This window comes from Tasmannia lanceolata, unplaced genomic scaffold (genome assembly GCF_043159265.1).
Source record: "Tasmannia lanceolata isolate RefF3 unplaced genomic scaffold, GAP_Taslan_0.1 ptg000006l, whole genome shotgun sequence".
Taxonomy (NCBI): Eukaryota; Viridiplantae; Streptophyta; class Magnoliopsida; order Canellales; family Winteraceae; genus Tasmannia; species Tasmannia lanceolata.
In genome coordinates, this window is record NW_027518683.1 from 37,936,165 (window position 1) to 37,957,701 (window position 21,537).

At 38.7% G+C, this 21,537-nt stretch overlaps 1 protein-coding gene across 1 annotated transcript in view; it reads right to left on the minus strand.

The window, feature by feature from the left end:
* ABCB25 (ABC transporter of the mitochondrion 3) overlaps positions 1-21,537 on the minus strand; it is a 102,321-nt gene that overhangs the window by 24,804 nt on the left and 55,980 nt on the right. The window contains exons 12-13 of the mRNA XM_077383118.1: positions 15,702-15,787; positions 1,064-1,152 (exon numbers count right to left, since the gene is read on the minus strand). Coding sequence (XP_077239233.1) covers positions 1,064-1,152; positions 15,702-15,787 — 175 coding nt within the window. The remainder of the gene's footprint in view (positions 1-1,063; positions 1,153-15,701; positions 15,788-21,537) is intronic.

Consider the following 21,537-nt stretch of genomic DNA (forward strand, 5'->3'; position numbering starts at 1 on the left):
CGATCGAACGCTCACACGCAAGCACGGAAGGAAGAGGTTTTAGTGAGCGAAGCGTGCCCCCATAGCAGCGGTTGAGTCGTTGCGTTCGGTCCCTCACCCGAGGCCTCTATCATTCAAAAAAAAAAAAACATGGAACCACTATCTAGATTAATTACCCTCCATGTTAATGTATATGCAATTTTCTTTTGGACAAGTATTTGATGGTACAATATATTTTAGGAAGAATCGAAAAATTAGAACTTTCCAAAACTAGACACACATTTGACGATTATATTTCCAACTGAAATAATACTACATTCTTCTGTTTCACTACTTGCTACAGGCAAAACAGCAAAAAGATAAGGATAATGTTTATCTCTGATTGCCCTACATGATACTTTTTAACCGGTACATACGCTGTTCAACTCTCTATCTGATTCCAGTCAGACCTCTGCATCCTCCACCTAGGGGGAAGCAAAACTAGGACGCAACCATAGGAGGACCATTGGTTTTTAGCCATGAGTCCCAGTTACTTTAATGACCAAAGCTGCTTTGAGAAATTTCAGCCAGTTGCTCATTAAAGCAACGCAAACGGGACACATGGCAGAAATACATCGGCAGTTTTGGGAAGGCTGTCCCATATGGGCAGCCCATTATATTTTTCAAACTTTACATACACAAATTCCTCACCCCTCCTATCTCCAATCCACCACGAATCCTCATTCCTACCTATCCTTTTTAGCATTTACTGACAACATTCATCTGACCCTACATCTATGATCTTCCTATCCCCATGCACATTGAATTCCAAGAAAACAATAAAATCAGATTTTGATCTTAACATGTGTAGAATGGAACATCTCTGTCCACTTGAACCTAACTGTCTAGTACTTCTAGTTGTTAATCAATTTCATATAACTTTTGTTTTTTTTTAATGGTTCAGTTTCATATAACTTTAAACGAAATGATAGGTATAGATAGTGATCAAGGACCAAACAAAAGAGAAAATCTCATAATTATAGACAGTTTATGGGCTACCATGTGAAGAAATTTTTTTTTTTTTTCAAGACCTCACAAGACTTACCACTACCACTGGTTCCAACAATAGCCACACTACTCCCTGCTGATACACCAAAAGATATTCCATCAATAATCTTTCGCTCTGTTACGTATCTGAAAAAAGAGAAAGGAAGAAACTTCTGTTGACCAAGAAAAAAACTATGGCATAATCCATAAATGGGAATGAAAAGCATGACAAATCCGAATAAGAAATGAAAACAAGCATCCCCACATTTGCAGTCCAGAAAGTCACAAGATGTTCGCTATGCTACTGTCACCAACGTGAGATAATTTAAGCAGCAATATGTAAACACTTAAAACCAAATGAATCTGTCATAAAAGACAATACAAGATCTACGACCGTAGTTTTAGTATAAAAATATACAATGAAAATAGAACAAATTCACGTTTTCATAAACGTTGGAAACAGAATGCAGAGTGGGGAAGCTTCCCCTTACCATTTTTCATTCTTCCATAGCTCATAATTCACATGAAGTGTTTTTTTTTTTTTCTCTATAAGCAATTCCTCCTATTTGTAAACTAATTCATTAAAAAAGGACCTCATCCTAACAAAAATTGAGCTAAGGAAATTGCTGAAACTCAGACTTACATTGGACAATATGTGAGAGAGAGAGAGAGAGGAGGGGAGAGAACGAGTGATGCTATGAGATTATTCTCATACGCACCATATATATATATAGAGGAAAATGATTGTGCGCTCGACCGCACCAAGCTTTGGTGCGGTTGAGGGCCCAAAACTCATGTGGGCCCACATTGTTAGGATGGTCCAAAGCATTCATTTGCAAGGCCCCATCATAGATAGGGTGTGTGCAAAAAATCAGCTCCATAGGATCATCCTAACCCATCCAAAAATGGAGGGCAAAATGGACAGACACCGTTTGCCACAAATCTGCCCATTTTTGCCCTCAACTTTTGGAGGGGTTAGGATGATCCAATGGAGCTGATTTTTTGTACACACCCTATATATGATGGGGCCTTGCAAATGAATGGTTTTGATCACCACAAAAAGTGTGGGACCCATGTGTTTAAGCCCTCGACCGCACCAAAGCTTAGGTGCGGTCAACCGCACACTCCTTTTCCTCATATATATATATATATATATATCAGGAAAAGGATTGTACGCTCGAGCGTACCAAGCTTATGGTACGCTTGAGTGCCCAATCACATGGGTCCCACATTTTTTGTGGTGATCCAAAGCATTCATTTGCAAGGCCCTATCATAGATAGGGTGTGTACCAAAAATCAGCTCCATTGAATCATCCTAACCCCTCCAAAAGTCAAGGGCAAAAATGGGCAGATTTGTGGACAAACAGTGTCTGTCCATTTTGACCTCCACAAATAGATGGGTTAGGATGATCCAATGGAGCTGACTTTTGGTACACATCCCATCTATTTAAGGGCCTTTCAAATGAATGCTTTGGATCATCCTAACAAAGTGGGCCCACATGTGATTGGGCACTCGAGCGTACCATAAGCTTGGTACACTCGAGCGTACAATCCTTTTCCTCATATGTGTGTGTGTGTGTGTGTAACATGATCAATGGCGTAACTGCCCCTATAGAGGGGCGCACACATACATTCCCAGCTTGTTACATAAATCGCTCAATCGAGCTCTACTCAATGGTTTTGTAAACATGTCCGCGACTTGATCATTCGACCTTGTAAACACTGTGCATATCTCTCCTTTTTGAATTTGATGACGAATAAAGTGACAATCCACCTCTATATGTGTTGTCCGCTCGTGAAAGACTGGATTCATGGCTATATGGATGGCGGACTTGTTGTCACAATAAAGAGACGTAGGGATGAGTAGGGCAGCCCAACATCTGACATGAATGACCGCAACCAGATCAACTCACAGCTGGTATAGGCCATGGCTCTGTACTCAGCTTCTGCACTTGACCATTATACAACTTCCTGTTTCTTGCTTTTCCAAGACACTAGGTTACCTCCAACAAAGGTACAGTAGCCATTCGCGGACCTCCTATCTACAGGAGATCCTGCCCAGTCTGCATCTGAATATCTCTAGATCCTCATGTGATTATGTTTTCTGAAGAGAAGTCCTTTACCAGGAGCTTTCTTTAGATATTTCACTATGTGAATAACTGCCGACCAATGAGATGTCTGTGGAGCACTCATATACTGACTAACCAAGCCCACTGCATAAGCGATATCCGGACGTGTAATAGTAAGATAAATCAACCTCCCAACTAAACGTCTGTATCCGCCTGGATCCTGTAGTAAATCCCCTTGATTAGGTGAAAGCTTGACGTTTGGATCCATGGGAGTTTCAACAGGCTTTGCTCCCAGAAGACCAGTTTCTTCCAATATATTCAGTGCATACTTTGATAGCCCTCCACGTGAATATGCTACCTATATCCCTAGAAAGTATTTCAGATGACCAAGATCCTTGGTGCAAAATTCCTTCTGAAGACAGTCCTTCAGCCTTTGTATACCTACATTGTCATTCCCTGTAATTATGATATCATCCACATAAACAATCAGGAAAATCCTCCCATCTTTGCCCTGAGAGCTAAACACTGAGTGGTCCACTTCACGCTGTTTCATTCCAAATTGTACTACTGCCTCACTGAATCTTCCAAACCAAGCACGAGGGGATTGCTTAAGACCATATATTGCCTTTTGTAACTGGCAGACATCATCTTTCATCTCCCCTGAGCAACGAACCCAGGAGGTTGCTCCATACATACCTGTTCTAGCAGATCACCATGCAAGAAGGTATTCTTGACATCTAACTGGTAAAGAGGCCACGACCTGTTGACTGCATGAGATATCAAAACTCTGATGCAAGGAATCTTAGCCACTGGAGAATGTATCCGTGTAATCAATGCCATATGTCTGTGTATACCCCTTGGCAACCAATCAAGCCTTCAGTCTTTCTACTGTCCCATCTGGTAGATATTTCACTGTGAATACCCACTTACAGCCAACCACCTGATACCTTAGTGGAATAGGGACCAACTGCCATGTGTGATTCTCCTTCAGAGCACCCATCTATGCATCCATAGCTGCTCGCCAACCTGGATTAGCCAAAGCTTCGACAACAGAGTGAGGAATAGAGACTGAAGACACAGATGACAATGAACTGTAAGAGGATGACACACGAGCATAAGAAACCACATCAGAGTTCAGATTTGAAATCCCTCAGTTATCCAGATTTGAAAAATCAAAGTTCAGACGGACGTCCGCCAATTTTTCGGACGATCGCATTTTCCTCGGTTATTTTTCTGAGGTGCAGACGGACGTCCGTCAATATCCCGGACGTCCGTAATTCCTCTGGATACTTTAACTTGTGATTTCTGAGGAAATTTACAACGGACTTGAAATGACTAAAGGGAGTGTGATTCCTATAGATGTCTAATGTTAATTTTAGGACTCCCTAAGTGCCAAAAACACAATCAACCAAGAGATGGCATACAACGTAATCTTTCATGAGAGCGGCTACTCTTTGGGTTGCTTGATTCTTCATTCTTCTTGTTGGCTTCAATCAATCAGTCTTGGATCTTCAATTTGTGTTCACTGTAGTTCCATAGATTACTTGAAATAACCACGATATCTTGCTTCGATGTCTTGGTTGGTTTCTTATGAATAGAACCTATTCAACTCATATACAAGCAACTTGCCATGATCAATCAATATGGGTTTGGGTTCAATCAAAACATGAGTGATCGATAGCCATTCGGCTTACAATTATCATATAAAGAAATAAATTGTAATTGGTTAAAATATATTTGGGAATCCATAAATCCTTTTTTATTGAGGTTAGCCGAATCCGACACTCAGTACCCGTGTCAGATTCTGACATCTACTGGAACCTATGCAACGTAGGCAGCCACCCAAGTAAAGGGGTAATTGCCCTCCAGGCTGGATGAGTGTCCAAGCAGTGAGCACTTAGTCCCATATCTACATGCATTCTTCTAATTTTGTTTCATTCCCTTTGTCATGTATTCCTTGGTCGTCAGTAAGCACCCATAGCATTATTAAATCCATTAATATCATGTGTTAGATTATACAACAGAAGGCTTGTGAATTAAGCATGTTAAATGTAATAAAAAATCCATGATTTCGAAGTAGAGACATACGTCAGTCGTGCGGGATTGATACCTAAGCCCTTCCAATCCCGTAACCAAAGAACATACCCAATCTCGTTGACGTATGATTGGCTTTACAGAGTCATAACTGAGGTCCTATATTCTTAAGCTAAGTGGCAACTCCAACAATTTCCAATATAAAGTTGCGAGATTTAGGCAAGGATCGCTATGTGGTGACTCTACTCGGAACCCTCTAATTTGAAAAGAAAATAGAGGCTTTAATGTTATAATTAGTATCTTTAATTCCAACCCTCATATGCATAGTTTGCTTATTACGCTTTGAACTGCTACATAGCTTATTTGTAAAGTTGCTACTCTATGTTATCATGTTAGATATTTTGTTCTTGTTGTGATGCTGAATTGTAACATTCTTTCATTTCATGGATGATAATTAGTTCAATTGTATAACAACAAAATAAAGATCGCTTTCGAAAGGCCTCAGACGCATCTAATTTCACATATGCACCAAACATGAACATTTATTTTGCTAGCCACCTTGGGTGGATTTGCATTACATTGCACACATGGATATCAGCCCAAAAAATATTGCCTATTGGTATTACCATGTGGCCTGGTATGGATAAAGGGAGTGGCTTATCACTTGAGGAATGCTATTAACCTTTAGCTATTACTCATTTGCGAGTGCATGTCAAATGGACCTTCATGTCCCGTTTAATTGGAATCCCTCCTCACAAAAGGAGCTTCTAAGAGATATATCAAGGGAATCCAACCAAGGGAATCCCAATCAATGTGCATGTTCCTAACCTAAAGACAAAACCTAGGATGCATCCCACGTTAAGGCATGCACACATTACAGATAAAGATGGTTTTTTTACTTGCAAAGTCCATGAATAGAGTAACATGAACACATCACATAAAACGATTGATTTTTTATTTTTATTTTTTGAGTTATAAAATCCATGAAAAGAGTAACATGATCAATCCCCTCCGTTAGATCTGAAAATTCTTTGAAAATCAATAGTTTTCAATCAACTTCGAATGCCAATAAGGTGACCGTCCTTTAACAAGGCTGGCCGACTGCTGGATGGGGCCGTTGGGGCAACCACCCAATTTGGCGGCATGCTAACCTTTTTTACTACATATATTCTGGAATATCATGATCTGACCGTCAGTATCTTATTCCACTGCACATATTCATGCAATATCCTATCCAAGCTCCTAAAAGAGACCGAGATTGTCAGTACAAAGATAGAAGAAACCAAAAAAAATATATAAAAAAATACAACGGAGTAGATTATCAAGGCGGAAGAGAGTCAAAAAGCACCAACGATTCCTTGGAGACTCCCAATCTAGCAAGGCTATCCGCTACGTCATAGGCAATACGACGGACATCTTGGAAAACCACTAGGGGCCAATCTCAACCAGTAAATCTCATAAAAAAGATAGTCAAATCGCCAAGGCGATTTCTGAATGCCCTTAAGCCAAAGAAACACATTCAGTGAGTCTCCTACTACCACGTTCTCGAGGCTATTCCTCACTAAGATCTTCAAAACTTGGTGCACTGCTCGCACCTCAGATTCTGTAGCATCCGCTTCTCTATGGGACCAGCAAAAGCCCAAATAATCCCCCCCCCCCTTCATTTCGTAGAACGCCCCCAATTCCAACAGGACCTGGATTCCCAATACTAGAACCATCAAAGTTAAGTTTCAGAAGGCCATGCGCAAGGGGAATCCAGGTTGGAGCAATTTTTTACTTGATTTCCTCACAATCACATACTTCACCCCACTTTTCCAAAAGATCATAGGCAGAAACAAATTGAAAGTGAGGAAGAGATTTAACCCATGGTATTGCCACTGCAATCATTTTGATGAACATATAAGATGGGCTTTTGGAGATACCTTTAAAAGTTCTAGCGTTTCTTTCCTTCCATATCACCCAAACTGTGGCTAAGAAACATACATTCCATAAAATATTACCTTTTCTCTTCCAAGATGACGTAGACCATCCTAATAGGACGCCCATTAGATTATCAAGGAATACCCAAGTAATGCCAAATCTGCATAGAACTTTACCCAAAGTTCGCTAGCCACTATACAATGAATGAGAAGATGATCCACCGATTCCTCAACCTCAAAACATAGCGTACAGTGAATGATGAGAATCTTCCTTCTACGCAGGAAATCCACTGTTTGTATCCTCCTTCTAAAATGTTGCCCATCCAAAAGTGCACATGGTAGGTGGGGCTTGAATTGCCCACACTCTAGCAACCTTGGAAGTAGTCGGGCTAGTCACTAGGCAATGATAAAATGACTTTATAGAGAAAGCCCCAGTTGTGCTCCAGATCAAAACCCGTTTGTCTTTCCTATCATGTTTAATGTAACCCCCTTCCAGTAACTCCAACATTCGACCAATGGATGCAAGCTCTCGATCGAAGAAATTCCTTCTGAATTGGGGCTTCCAAAATACTCTTCCATTACTTCTCTCCATATTATCAATGACAAAGCTTTCCTTGTGCACTTCGATTACATACAAATCCGGAAACATCACTCTAAGAGATCTATCACAACACCATATGTCAGACTAAATCCGAATTCTCTCACCAGAGTAAACCTTGAATATAATCCCAGATACAAACAGATGGCTTAATTTCATAATATCCCTCCAAATTGTTCCACCCTGACTTCTAAAATTGTCGGAGGATGCCCAGTGACATGGGAGAGAACCATATTAGACTTCAATGACTAACCTATAGTAGAGACTCCTCATTTCCAAATCTCCACAACCATTTGCCCAATAGGGCAATGTTAGACTCCTTAATCCTTCTGATTCCGAGGCCTCCACCTTTGATAAGTTTACCTACTTCTTCCCATTTAATCAACAAAATATCCCACTGTTCCTTACCAGAGAAACTGTCTTTGAATCTGTTCAATCGTTTTTGCAATACTGACAGGACGTTTGAAAACCAACATCTGGTAAATCGGGATGTTAGGTAGCACTGCTTTAATCAGAGTGATTCCACACCCCACCCCCCCCCCCCCCCCCCCCCCCCCCCGAGACTAGATTTCTCTTCCAAGTATCCAACTTATTTTCCAATTTTTTGCACCACATGGTCCCAACACATTTTTTTAGCTCTTTCAAACCAAAGCGGCAACCCAAGGTACGAAGTGGGAAAGGTATCAACTTTGCACCCTATAATGCCTGCCAACCCTTGAATTGTAGTCCCCTCCAAATGATACCAAAGGCTCTAGATTTATGAAAGTTAGTTCTTTGCTACGTAATAGATTTGTAGTACTGCAGTATAGCTTTCAAATTTGATACTTTTAACACTTCAGGAGAGCTGAATAAGAGCGTATAATTTGCAAACTGGAGTTGAGATACTTCTACTCCTGCCTCCCCAATCATAACACCTTCTATTAAACCAAGATTTTTACCTTTTTCAACAAATGCTCTCTCTAACAAATGCTTTCTGACTTCATGATATTATGGTAGAACTTTTTTCAGACGTTCGGCTAGAACCTTTGCAAGGATCTTATGCAAGCACCCTACCAAACTAATGGGACAGAAGTCTGAAACAAAAGATGCACCTTTCACCTTGGGTATCAGGGGAATGAATGTTGCCCCTGCACCACGATCTATAGACAAGCCATCATAAAACTCCTTGAAGAAGCGAAATATGTCTTCTCTCACATATTCCCAACACCTTTGGAAGAATGCCAGACAAAAGCTGTCAGGGCCAGGAGCTCTATCTTTCCTTAAAGAGAAGACCCCCCTCTCAATTTCCTCTTCAGAGAAAGGAAGCTCGAGGTTCCTTTTTACCAGTTCTCCAAGCGTATTAAATTCCACTCCATCTTCTCCAAGCCTATTAAATTCCACTCCATCTGGGCGGGCGAAGAAAATTCTCCGAGCAAAAAAAATGATGATAGAAGTTGACAATCTCTTCTGAAATTTCATCCTTGTTGTTCGAAAGCACACCATTCACCTTTAAGGTTTCAATTCGGTTTATCTGTCTTCTAGCACTAGCAATACCATGAAAGTATGCCGTGTTTTTATATCCTTCCTTCAGCCATCTCACCCTCTCACCCTAGCTTTCTGCCTCCAAGAAATTTCTACCTAAAGAAGAATTCTCTTATGCTCCTCTTTCCATCACCCTAACTCTTCCAACTTCTCAAGTCTAACTTCACCTCTTTCTAAAGCCAAGTTAACTTCCTTTATTTAAGATAGTAGCCACTGCTTTCTTTCGTTTAAATCTCTGGTTCTGTTATAATTCCAAGTCTTGAGTTTGCTTTTCAAAAGGCGAAGCTTTGAGCCAATCACCACATCAGCCGGGCCATCAACTTTAGCAATATTCCACCATTTTTAATGGTATTAGCATTATTCCACCATTCACCCATAGTTTCCTTCATTTTAGGGCATTCCAACCAGGAAATCTCGAATCTAAAAGGGGTAGGCCCCCAGGATTCCAACCTCAGATAAAAAAATGGGCAGCGATCGGACACCGAATGATCTAAGGCTTTTCGGTATTAAGTCCGGAAAAGCTTCCAACAATCTAGGGCAAACCTAAAATCTGTCAATCATGCAGCAACTGGTACCCCTGGACCAAGGGAATTGGGGACCCAACATGGGCAGATCTATCAACTCATGGTTTGCTACGAAATTTGTAAAGGCGAACATATGATCGCTCAACTTACTACATCCCAATCTCTCCTCCAAAGATCTAATTTCATTAAAGTCCCCACCAAAACACCACGGATGACGCCATTTCCTGCTGATCTCCCAGAGTTCTTCCCAGAAAAGATCCTTTTCCTCCCGAGACACCGGGCCATAAACCCCGGTAAAAGACCAACTTGAATTATAACTAATTTTCTTAAGGTTAACATATACCGAGAATCTGCCAATCCAAAAGTCTATTAATTCAACCATAACTGCATTCCAAACTACTAAGATACCCCCTGCCTCTCCAATCACTCCCTTTGCCACAAATTCCAGATTTCCGGGAAAAACCAAACTTCTAATCTCCATCCTACTTATCTGAGATAACTTGGTTTCCTAAATACACACAATATCCAGCTCCGAACATTTAATTACATCTTTCACCTGAAATTTCTTTTCCAAGGAACGTAGTCCATTCACATTCCACGACGAGATCTTCATTGATGACCACGGATTTGAGAGCCCCTACCCCTGCCACTGCCCAATCTGATACCAGAATGGCCAATAGGTGACTGACCTTTTTGTGCCGACCCTTCCTAGTTAATTACGGATCTAAGCCTTGAAAATTCCCGCATCATCTTCATTGATGCATCGATGTTGGCTTGATATGAATGGTCCCCCCTGGAAATCCCTTAACTCAGCCCGATGGAAAAATTGTCTGAGACCTTCTGTCCTACAAACGATAGGCCCAAAACTTTGCTAGCCGAAATAGAGTGATTCACAAATAACTCAGTCAGATCTGCCTCCGGTTGGGATGCCAATGGTGCGATAACCTTCACAATATCACTCATCCCACACTTAGGAATTTTGCAGCGGACTCTCAACTCAACAATTCTGAACCAGGCTCGGATCTACAACCATCTACAAGATCATTTGCTTCCACAACTGACTTAGCATACTAGGAAATGAGAGGGTGTAAATACCCAAAAATTCCCTCCCTTACAAAATTCGCCCCCTCTAAGTGAGGGGCGTTTTTGTCCATGAGAAGTATATTGGATTAGGGCTTCTTTAAGAAAGCCTATAAATATAACTTTTGGGAGTTTAGGGAGTTTTACTAAACCCTAAACACGTTTTCCACAGCCCCAAGAAAGGATTTTTGTGTGGGAGGAGAAGGAAACTAAGTTTTGGGATCGAAGAATGCGGATAAAGGTAAGAACTATGTTCTTGGATGATCGTTATGTCTTTAGAAACCCTAAAACAAGAATTATGTCTTAGAAAAAGAACTCTCTGACTGATCTTGGATTCTTTGGGGTCTGTTCCGTTCTCAAATCCCCAACAAACCCAAGATCAGATTGTTGCGGTCTTAGAAACCATGACCTTGGTAATTTGACCTAGACTTTAGTTTAAATTCTCCGATCTTCGTGAGGTGTATTTTTTGGCAATTAACCAGGTTGGGCGGATTTCTCTCATTGTAAGGAGTCCACCGGATCCGCTCTTGCGAAATCGGAGGTCAAGCAAATAAGTTGCGATCCTACAAAGCTATGGTGTTTTCGGACGTCCGAAGGGGGTTGCACACCCGATTCGAGCGCCCGAACGCATGTGAACCCGAAACCCAGGAGTTTGATTTTCCTTCGGAAGTTCTCAGAGACGTCCGAAGAGGCTTCCGAAAGGGGTGTTCGGAAGTCCGAAGTGGCTTCCGAAGGTGTTTGGACGCCAGAAGACCTTGGTCGGGCGCCCGAACCCGTCGAACTTTGTGAATTATTTGGGGACTTTGGACTTCTGATTATTTGTTTTGGCCCACTTATTAGGGCCCTTAATTGATGAATACGATCTGTTTATGTTAGGTAATTGACTCTTAAGGCAAAATCAAGGAAGACCTTTTCGTCATAGAGGTAAGTAGTTTCGTACTACATTAGTGTGATGATTTACCATACGATAAAGTGCCTTTTGATTATAACTTCCTCACCCCTTTGAAAATGTGCGATCTTTGGTAACCTTAGACTATAACCTGGGTGATGTAGGCTGAGGAGAGAAATAGAAGAAGTCCTCAGCCTACATCACTGGGTCTCACATTGCTTATTCTTTTATTGAATGAAATCTATTGAACCCCATACCCATTGATGGCATATGACTTTCTATAAATCTCCAGAGGGGCCTTGGAACCGCATCTCAATCGCAACCATGATTCAAGGGATGGAAGGTAGCCGGACCAGCCATTTCGAATCTTTCCCCAAAGGCTATGATCTACTTTGTCGATCGCCATAAGTTCCATGAGTCCGCTGCCTCTGACCCCATCAGGGCCAACTTGAACCAGACCTGCTCCGAGCATCTCACCTTCATCTATAATCGAACCCGCGATAATGTTACCTAATTCCTCTACCTCCATCATCGGAAAGTTGAAATCTGCTCTGGGCGATATTTTTCTGCATTTGAAACACTCCCGAGTGTTTCTGGAAATTGCGGAAAGCACATCTGCAGCAGCGCCAATCTTCCAAACCGTCGTCTCTTCTCCTTTTAGACATGCAATCCAATCTCTAGTTTCTTCTACTCTTCATTCTCGTCCAAGGTCTGGCTTCTACTCCCACCATTTCCTGTCAGATTGACATAGTGCTATCCAAGCTCCTATATATTTGATCAAATAAAATATTCCATATTCTGTGATGGTCGATGCCCCAAAATGTCTAATCGACAATCCGACAAGGCGATTGCCCTTCACTAGGGTGACCACTCGTCTGGAAAGTCAGCTGCCTTAATTGAGGGTCGATCACCTATATTGTCAACTCCATAAAAAAATCCGAACCATACAATTGCCCCCATCCTTGTCTTTCTTTGTGCTTTCAAGTAGGTTGTTATAAACTCCTACATAGCTCTAAGAAAGCACACTCCCAAGTCCCAACTCTCTGTTTGTGAACATAGTCGGCAATGTTTCATGTTTCGATTTCGGTACAAGTTTCGATCACCACGAAAAAGGAAACGTGTCTGTTTTGATTAAAAATTTTGGCAGAAATCCTTTAAAATCATGAATATGCATGAAACCATATACAAATGATGAAAATTTAATATGAAACTTTATGAAATGCTAAAGCAAGCAAAAAAAAACACTTGCTCCCGCTTATCATCCTGTCCTTTCATTCCTATCATGTCTCTTTCATCTCCTCGAGCATTCCAGTGTTGTTTCCAAGGGCTCTTTTGACCCACATCCCCTCCTATTTCTTCCCCACCAGCTCTTCGATATGCACCAGTTGATTTTTTAATGGTGCAAAAATAAACACATAGAAACCATAACTTAATCAAACAACCATCCATAATGGTTTAATAACATCGAACTCCTAATGACGTGTTGTAAAAATATCCAAAATGGTTTTACAATCCTCTTAAAGAACACAACAATCTACCTTATAATGGAAATGTTTTAAATTTTGGTCTCGGTTTTGGTTTCGATCATTAGCGAAATGGAAACATTTCAGTTTCAGTACGAAATTTTGACCAAAATCTTGTAAAATGATTAAAACATTTCTGTACGAAATCACAGCAGAAATCCAGGTAAGATTCTTCACAATTGGGATTTGTTTTATTTTTGTCGTTTCTCTAGAAATATCTTAAAGGAATCCCGTTCTTCTCTTTTTTGCAAGTGGAGTTTATTTTTGTAAGGGTTTCTGTTGAAATGTCATATTCCGACAGAAACATTGCCTTTTATCTAAAAAGTAACATGTTTAGCATATTTCAACTGAAATATTAACAAAATCCGAAAATTTCGGGCACAATCTGGTATTTTTCTGAATCCAAGTAGATTTTGTTTCGGTAGCAGCCGAAAGCGAAATATTTGGGCCAAAATTTACCATAACTTAATCAAACAACCATCCGTAATGGTTTAACAACATCGAACACCTAATGGCATGCGTTGTTGCGCATATTTGGAAGACTAGAATAATAAGATTCTTTATAAACTCATTTTCCTAACCACTTTTTATTCTACATCTTTGAAAGAACTCAACAATCTACCTTTTATTGGTAAGTAACTTAAGAAATTGGAAAGAATTCGACGAATAATGTTTTTAAGCATACTTTACGAAGAAAAGGCGGAATTGTATTTCGACCAATAGTCAAGCAAAAATTTACAAAGATTTAAAGAATTCAAGGAAAAGGAAAGAATTCGAAGAATAATTTTTCCAAGAATCCTTAGTAAGAAAAGAAGGAATTGTATTTCTGCCAATAGTCTATAGAGAGAAAATGTACTAAGGTTTGAAGAATTCAAGGAGTTCCATAAATAACCGAAAATGTGAGAAACTTTTCTTGTCTCATAATTGGATTGTGAAAAAACATAACAATAAAAGACATCTATGGAGAAGACATATATTTCAACACTTTCAGTCCTTCAAACATACCCATATTTTCATCAGAATGATGGTGTGATGGCCTTTCAGCAAAAAACTATTGGAACCAGACAAATCCAGGAGATCTGTTTGGAGGGTACAAGTCAAAGGGCGGTTCTTCTTCCATAGTTCACCTTTGTATTCTTATATTAAAGGTACGATTCAGGTTACAAATAGAAATAGAGGGCCCCAAAAAAAAAGGATTTCCCCAAGATGGAAGAAAAATAATCACTTTTAAGCCAAAAATTAATTTTAACAAAATGTTAGTATTGATAAACAAGATGTGAAAAGAACAATTATCAATAGTGATGCAATGACATTAACAACAATCATCTATAGTGATGCAATGACATTAACAACTGAGATGTCTATGGTTTGATGCCAGAAATCATTTTGTAAATAGTTTATGGGCTGCACTAGACATGTACAGAAAGTCATGCTAACATCCATCGTGAGCCCCGCATGCATATGTTCCTTGAGAAAAATTGTCCAACATAGTTATAATAATTTATAAATATTTTTAGGGACTTTTTTACAGAAAGTTTTGGTGGGCTATATGTAGAGAGAGTGTGAAATCTTTTTAGGACACCAACATCCAAAACACATTTCTCTTTTTTACTTTCGGCTGATCTAAAATATATGTTAGGCTTTATTTAGGTTAATCTAATGGATGAAATTGACCCTATACCAATGGTTAGGATTACAGCAGAGTTTTAAGATGTTTTGGAACTATAAGCTTTGATATACTATTTAGGAGGTCAATAAATAGTTTCAAGTTCTGAATTTTGGGTTTTACATATGTTGATCATGTTTTGAATAAACCCATTGTTCTCTCTCTCTCTCTCTCTCTCTCTCTCTCTCTCTCTCTCTCTCTAGCATTGTTTGTGAATATTTATTCGATTATTTGTGTGATTGTTCAATTCTATATCGAGTTCAGGACTTTTAGTGGATTCGTAGTAGTTTAATTGAACATAAAATTATACGGTTAGAGACATTCCTACCAACCTCTATCAGTAATGGTGTATTCAAAATTCATGCATGCCACACACAACCACTTAGAGACGAAGGGATTTTCTGAACTAAATAATGACACCATTGGCTAATTTGATTTGATGGAGGGATAAACCCATAGCTCTTTCCATTGTGCAAAACGAGATGGATGTTTGTTATCCCAACCATTCTTGTTAGTCCTGATCCCGATAAGGAAAAGGGGTAATTTATAATCTGCTCAACATATCATAAGATTAATTTACATTGTTATAATCTGCTCAACATATCACAAGATTACTTAAACCAATGGAAGACATTAGAAAGAATCTCGGAAACGTAACTACATAAATATCTCACAATAAACAGCTCTCTACGTACTATAAATTTAGAACAAGGGATTTGAAAAAATGAAGCACTTATTTAATAAACTTTATTATGGTAGGTAGGCTGGGATCGAACCTGTGACCTCAACGTTGATATAGAAAGCCTCAACCATTGAGCTACAGGCTCAACCCCACTTATTTAATAAACTTCCAGAAGAAAGATTGGTATATACCCGAAGTGGACATTGTCAAATTGAATACTTCCCCCCATTAACTTTAAAGGCTTTGCATCAGGCTCATCTTTAATAGCAGGCTTCACCTAAAAATAATATCAAACCAATATCCCACATGAAGAGACAGAGAGAAACATAACTCAATGCAAGAGTTCCACAGACAAGAAAGAAACTCAGAAGTTGGAACAAAAATCAAAATATAACCCAATGCAAGAGTTCCACAGAAAACAAACTGAGAAGCTACTTTAGTGAAAGAAAACATTACTTCTTTAACAGGAACAGGAACTAAAAGCAGACCCAGTGGTAGAAAGGAACAATTATCATCAATAGTTCCTACAAGGATGCCACTGATGCGAGATACAGACTAAAAATAGTAATTTCATACCACAATTTGACATTATCAATGCATGAGATAGTAGCATAACTTCCCTTTCCCCGTCGAGCACTCACTGATTGTGACATTTACAAACTGTAGACCAGAATATGTTAGAATTCCTATAGATGGAAAGCATTCCTTTTCACCAAGACCAATAATGAGGAATTAGCGATTGGAGGAAAGCTTTATGGTAAAATTTATGTAACAACCGAAACTTTTATTAGGTTTTAGTAATTTAAAATGTGGTCAATTGCACCTAATTTTTAATAAAATGTGTGAGACTAAATAACCTTAGTTATTATATTACTTTAAGTATTAATTTAAGGGTATTTTGGGGCATTGCAAAAGTAAAAGGAGAAATTAAAGTTTTGTCTTAGAGGCCTTCAGATTTTTGGCCGCATTCCCAACCCCTAAAATTTGTGCCGTATTTCCATATTTCCAAAAAATTTCAACCGACTCCCAATTTCCTAAAATAAAGCCGTACCCCTATTTCTCCCCAAAATTTGTGCCGTATTTCCCAATCCCTAAAATTTGAGCACATTCCCATATTTTCCCAAAATCTTAACCGACTCCCAAACCCCTAAAAATTTGGTCATATCCCCCTCTCCTAAAAATTTGCCGCCCACTCCAAATTGGAGTCGGTACGGCCATCGATTCTTTCCCCCTTGGGCGTCTGTTGTGGGCCCTCAAAATCAGCTATATAATATTATATATATATATATATATATATATATATATATATATATATATATTTATATATATATATATATATATAGAGAGAGAGAGAGAGAGAGATAGATAGATAGATAGATAGATAGATAGATAGATATTCATAAAAAGAAAAACATAGATTAGAAACATATCTAATTCATATAGGAAGAAAGAATATAGGAGGAAATATAGGAGAAAAATATGGATCATACTAAAATTAAGGCCACGTTTGGATACAAACAAGATTTAGATTTGGATTTAGTTGATATTTTGAACTAGATCATATCCTTAGATTTCCAAATCAGCTACAACAGTGAAAAAAATTCCGATTTTCAAATCTGTTCCGCGAGACATTATTTGGAAATCAATATTTGTGGCAACTTCCTTCACCATTGCTGCTCCTCGACGTTGCTCCGGCAGCAACGAGAAATCCCTCCCTCGCTCCCTCCCTCTCTTAATCTCTCTCTTAAAACATGATCATGAAGATGATTGATGTGTTTTGTATCCAAAAAATACAAATCCATGAGGTATCCAAACGGGCCCTAACGAGATTTACAAATCTCCACAAAATATTGGTCGTGCACGACTTCCCATAAGGGGCGTGCGCACATTTTTGCCTCCCCACATTCTCTTAATTTGGCGTGTGGACCCATTGTCAAACCTAAAATAAAGACTTTATATGTATAAACTTTCTATTCACAGTGGATTTATGCAATTAGAAATCAATTAGGAAAGAATTGAGCTAGAAACAAATAAGGAATTGATTTGGGAGAGTTTTCGACCAAATTTGGGAAAACACTCTCACACACTATATATTGTGGGACGCCCCTCCCTTTCTCCAAAAAAATTCATACGTTTAAAAAAAATAAAGAGAGAGAGAGAGGTGTACGGCCAGGAGAGGAAAAGAAAAATAAAATAAAATAAAGGAGGAAAAGAAGAAAGGGAAGAAAAGGAGAAGGAAAGTTTGGGACGTTGGTTCAAATTGATTTTTCTCTTCAAGTAAGTGCCCGAATAAATTATTTCTTATTTTTCATTCGAATAAGTGTATATTGTTCTTTTTGGAACTCGAATTTGGGTAAAAAGAGGTGTTGCATTTATGTTTTCTTGATTTATTGTTTTTTTTTTAATAAAGAAACTTGTTTTAAATTTTCTTTTCAAGATACTATGTTCTAAATCTATATGTATTGTATTTTCCTTATGAAAAACCCTACTTAGAGTAATCTAGAGTATAGTAGGAATGATTTTTGGATGCTTAAACACATACGTGTGATTTTCTAGGAGATTGTCACTGTTTTTAATAAAAAATCAGCACACAATAGTGGTTGTTTTACAAAGATTTTATCAAATAATTATTATAAAAATTATATAAGTTGTTTTTCATGAAGGGTATAATACGTAAGTATATTGTATATGCTTTGAAGGGTGAATATATATAAAAATCAGCACAAAAACAGTAAGTTTATGGACTGTTTTGTGAAGATTCTATCACATATATATATTATATAGCATGTATATGTTGTCTTTTATGAAGTTTGGGATATAATTATAATATCACTATACTTTAAAGGGCTGATTTTCAAGAAAATCAGCATATATGAGTGTTTTTGTGGGTAATATATGTAAGTTCTTTTATATACTAGCTATACAATACATGTTTATTGTTTTTCATAGAAGATATAGTATATATAAATAACATATAAGCCTTATATGGCTGATTTTCATTAAAATCAGGACCAAAAGGAGTTAAAAAATTATTTTAATCATAGTTTCAAAAAGATCGGATTAGTAAGTAGGATTTATGGTTATGAGGTCAAAGGACTCTCCAAAAGAGGCTATTAAAACAATAAATAGTAGAATCCGAAAAGAACAAAAGTGCTAAATTAACTAGGGTGAACACTGAATGTTAGGAAAAATTTCATGACGTTATATGGGAATGTTATTGTCAGGTTGAATACCTTCGGCCTCTCGCTTAGAGATCTCTAATTCTTGAAGACAAAGAATCAAGGCAAGTATCGGTTTACTCGCTTAATAATGATTATGAAGATAATGTGATTTTGTTACTCTAGTTCTCATAATGATGGAATGTATAATTGATCATGTGTAATTAGATATATTTAATGTTGACATGATATATAAGTTACAATAGAATGATGCCTGAAATTGGATAACAATTCGTGAAATAAATGCAAGGATTGAATATTTAGTATGGTGGTAAAAGAAAAGTTTTGTTAAAAAGTAATTGCATGACATACTTAGGATTTGGGAATAATGGGAGGGAGGACTAAGGAGAACCCTTGGATCTAACTTTCGGCGAAAAGCCAAAAGCGGACCAATCCGAGAGCGTACGACAGCTAGTGGGCGATGCATTTGGGAGGAACCCTTGCGGTGAACCGATAGAAATCTTAAAGTGGATCACGTTCCATTAGGGAACGGAGGGTCCTTGATGGTCAATGATCACCGGTCAGGCTAAAACGCCACCGTTGTATATGAGAAGAGAATCGATGGGGATTGCTGCATGATCATTGGGGGAAAATGAGAGAATGTTCTCATTGTGAGCCATGCATTTGCATTTTTAATTCCATTGTTAATTATTTTGTTGTTGAATCATAAGAAAAATGCCAAAGTTTCATGTTCCTTTATTATTCCATTATGGTAGAGAATTATTGTGGTAAAGTTCATGTTACTCATTTTTATTATTTTGGGTGTTGCCTTTACTTTGCTCTAACCCACCTACATTACAGGAAATGCAGGTGTTGAAGAAGGAGCCTTCGCTAACGAGAACATTTGATGAAACCAATGCGGGATGGGAAGAGTCGGTGTCGAGAGTTCGGAATGACATAGATGTCATGACCGAGAGTCATCATTAGAGGAATTTAATTTCTTTTTATCCATTCGGTTTAAAGACTTTAGTTTAATTGGTTTTTAATTCGTATGGTTTGAGTTATTTTACTTTCATTGTTTAGGGAACAAGGTTATTTTATTGATGAGATAAACAGTTAAAGTAGTGCTTTAATTGGATTTAATTTTTATTATATCGCTTCCGCTTATGTTGAATTGGTGTTTTAAGAAAAAAATTATGTGGTTTTTCCTACCGACCTCAGGAAATGAAAGCCGGCTCGTTACAATTAATGGTACAGACATCACCATGAAATTTAAGATGACATTTACCATCCTGTTATAGTACAATAGAAAAGTCATCCAGTAACGAACATGTTCTATTTGGCATAGTACCGTACATGTTCCATTTGGGTCAAGGGAAGTACTGAGGAATCGCCGGGGAAGCACGACAAGGAAGCGTGTTTCCCATTTTTCTGATTCCCATAAAATTAAAACGATGGGAAGCGACGGGGAAGCGTGTTCCCATATTCGGGAAGCGCGATTCCCATTTTGGAGAAGCGCGATTCCCATTGTTCGGGAAGCGGGATTCCCATTATGGTAAACACGATTCCCACTTTTTGGGGAAGCACCGAGATTCCCGATTCGGAATCGGGTTCGGGACAATCGCGATTCCCCGATGCAGGGTAAGGTTCCTGCTTCCTTGGTTCTATTTGGGGTGAAGTCAAACTCTAACCAACTGAATATTTCATCTGGAAGGTCTCAACCGTAAAAGAACATTTTCCAGTCTAATTTTGCATTAGCTAATTAGGGGATAGTCGGGCCTGCTCATTGTAGTCATTGATATTTGGTCAGGCTCTTCTAAAGGGCTTACAAGATGGATGACTTTGAGAACGTCAGAAGACAAAAAGAAAAAAATTTGTGCAAGTGGCTGGATGGAAGATTATGCATATGAAAAAGTTGTGTGCAAGTTGTGTGGATAGAAGATTATGCATGAGAAACTCAATTCCAAGGCCATTCCTAAGAAAGCCAGTTACATTGACTATCATAAAATGATGGTAATAGAACCATAATTATAGGACAAATCAAAAGGAAAAAAGTGATAGATACAAGACCAATGGAGAGAAGATTCGCAAGAGGATTTGTTTTATTTGAGATTTCATTGGGGATCAGGATTTGAACAAGGTTCACTCCGAAAACTTTTCAGGAATGTAAAATACTACGGGGCTGTTTTGATACGCGGATATTGGAATCTTGGATTTCCTCAAAATCGTGGATGGAAGATGAGAGAAGGAGATTGCCCGTCGTTTTCTGATTTCTCACCCTTCTTTCCATCGAACGAGAGAGTAGGAGATCGCCCCTGTTTCTAGGTTACAGAAATCTCAGGATGGCGGAGAGATTTCTAAAACCTGGATTTTTACTTAAACACTTCATCTACTTCCCCCACATGCAACCTACTTCCATTGTAAAATCCAGAATTTTAAACTGCTTTCAAACTAAAACCTGAATTCTGAATTCCACGTATCCAAACAGGGGTACAAGTAGAACAATGCGAGAGGAGAAAACCAAGAAAGCCAAGGCAGGCACAATGAAGGAATTTGCTTGTCTAAGGATCCAAAAAACTTGGCAAATGTATTGAGCAAAGCAATTGTACGAGAGACAATGCAGCCATCCAAATTCAGGCTGTTGTGCAAGGATTGATAGCGCAAAAACTGCTCGACGTAAAGGGACAGATGCGAGCTGCACTAGTCATCCAATGAAAATTCCAGCAGTACGTGGCCCACTCACTTACTTAATGATAAAGAAAGATGCATATATCCTTCGGAATTGGTTCCGTTAGAGTTAGCCTGTGAACATTATATGAGGATCAAGAGGTCAACAACCGTCATCCAGCACTCCTAGAAGAAGAAGAAA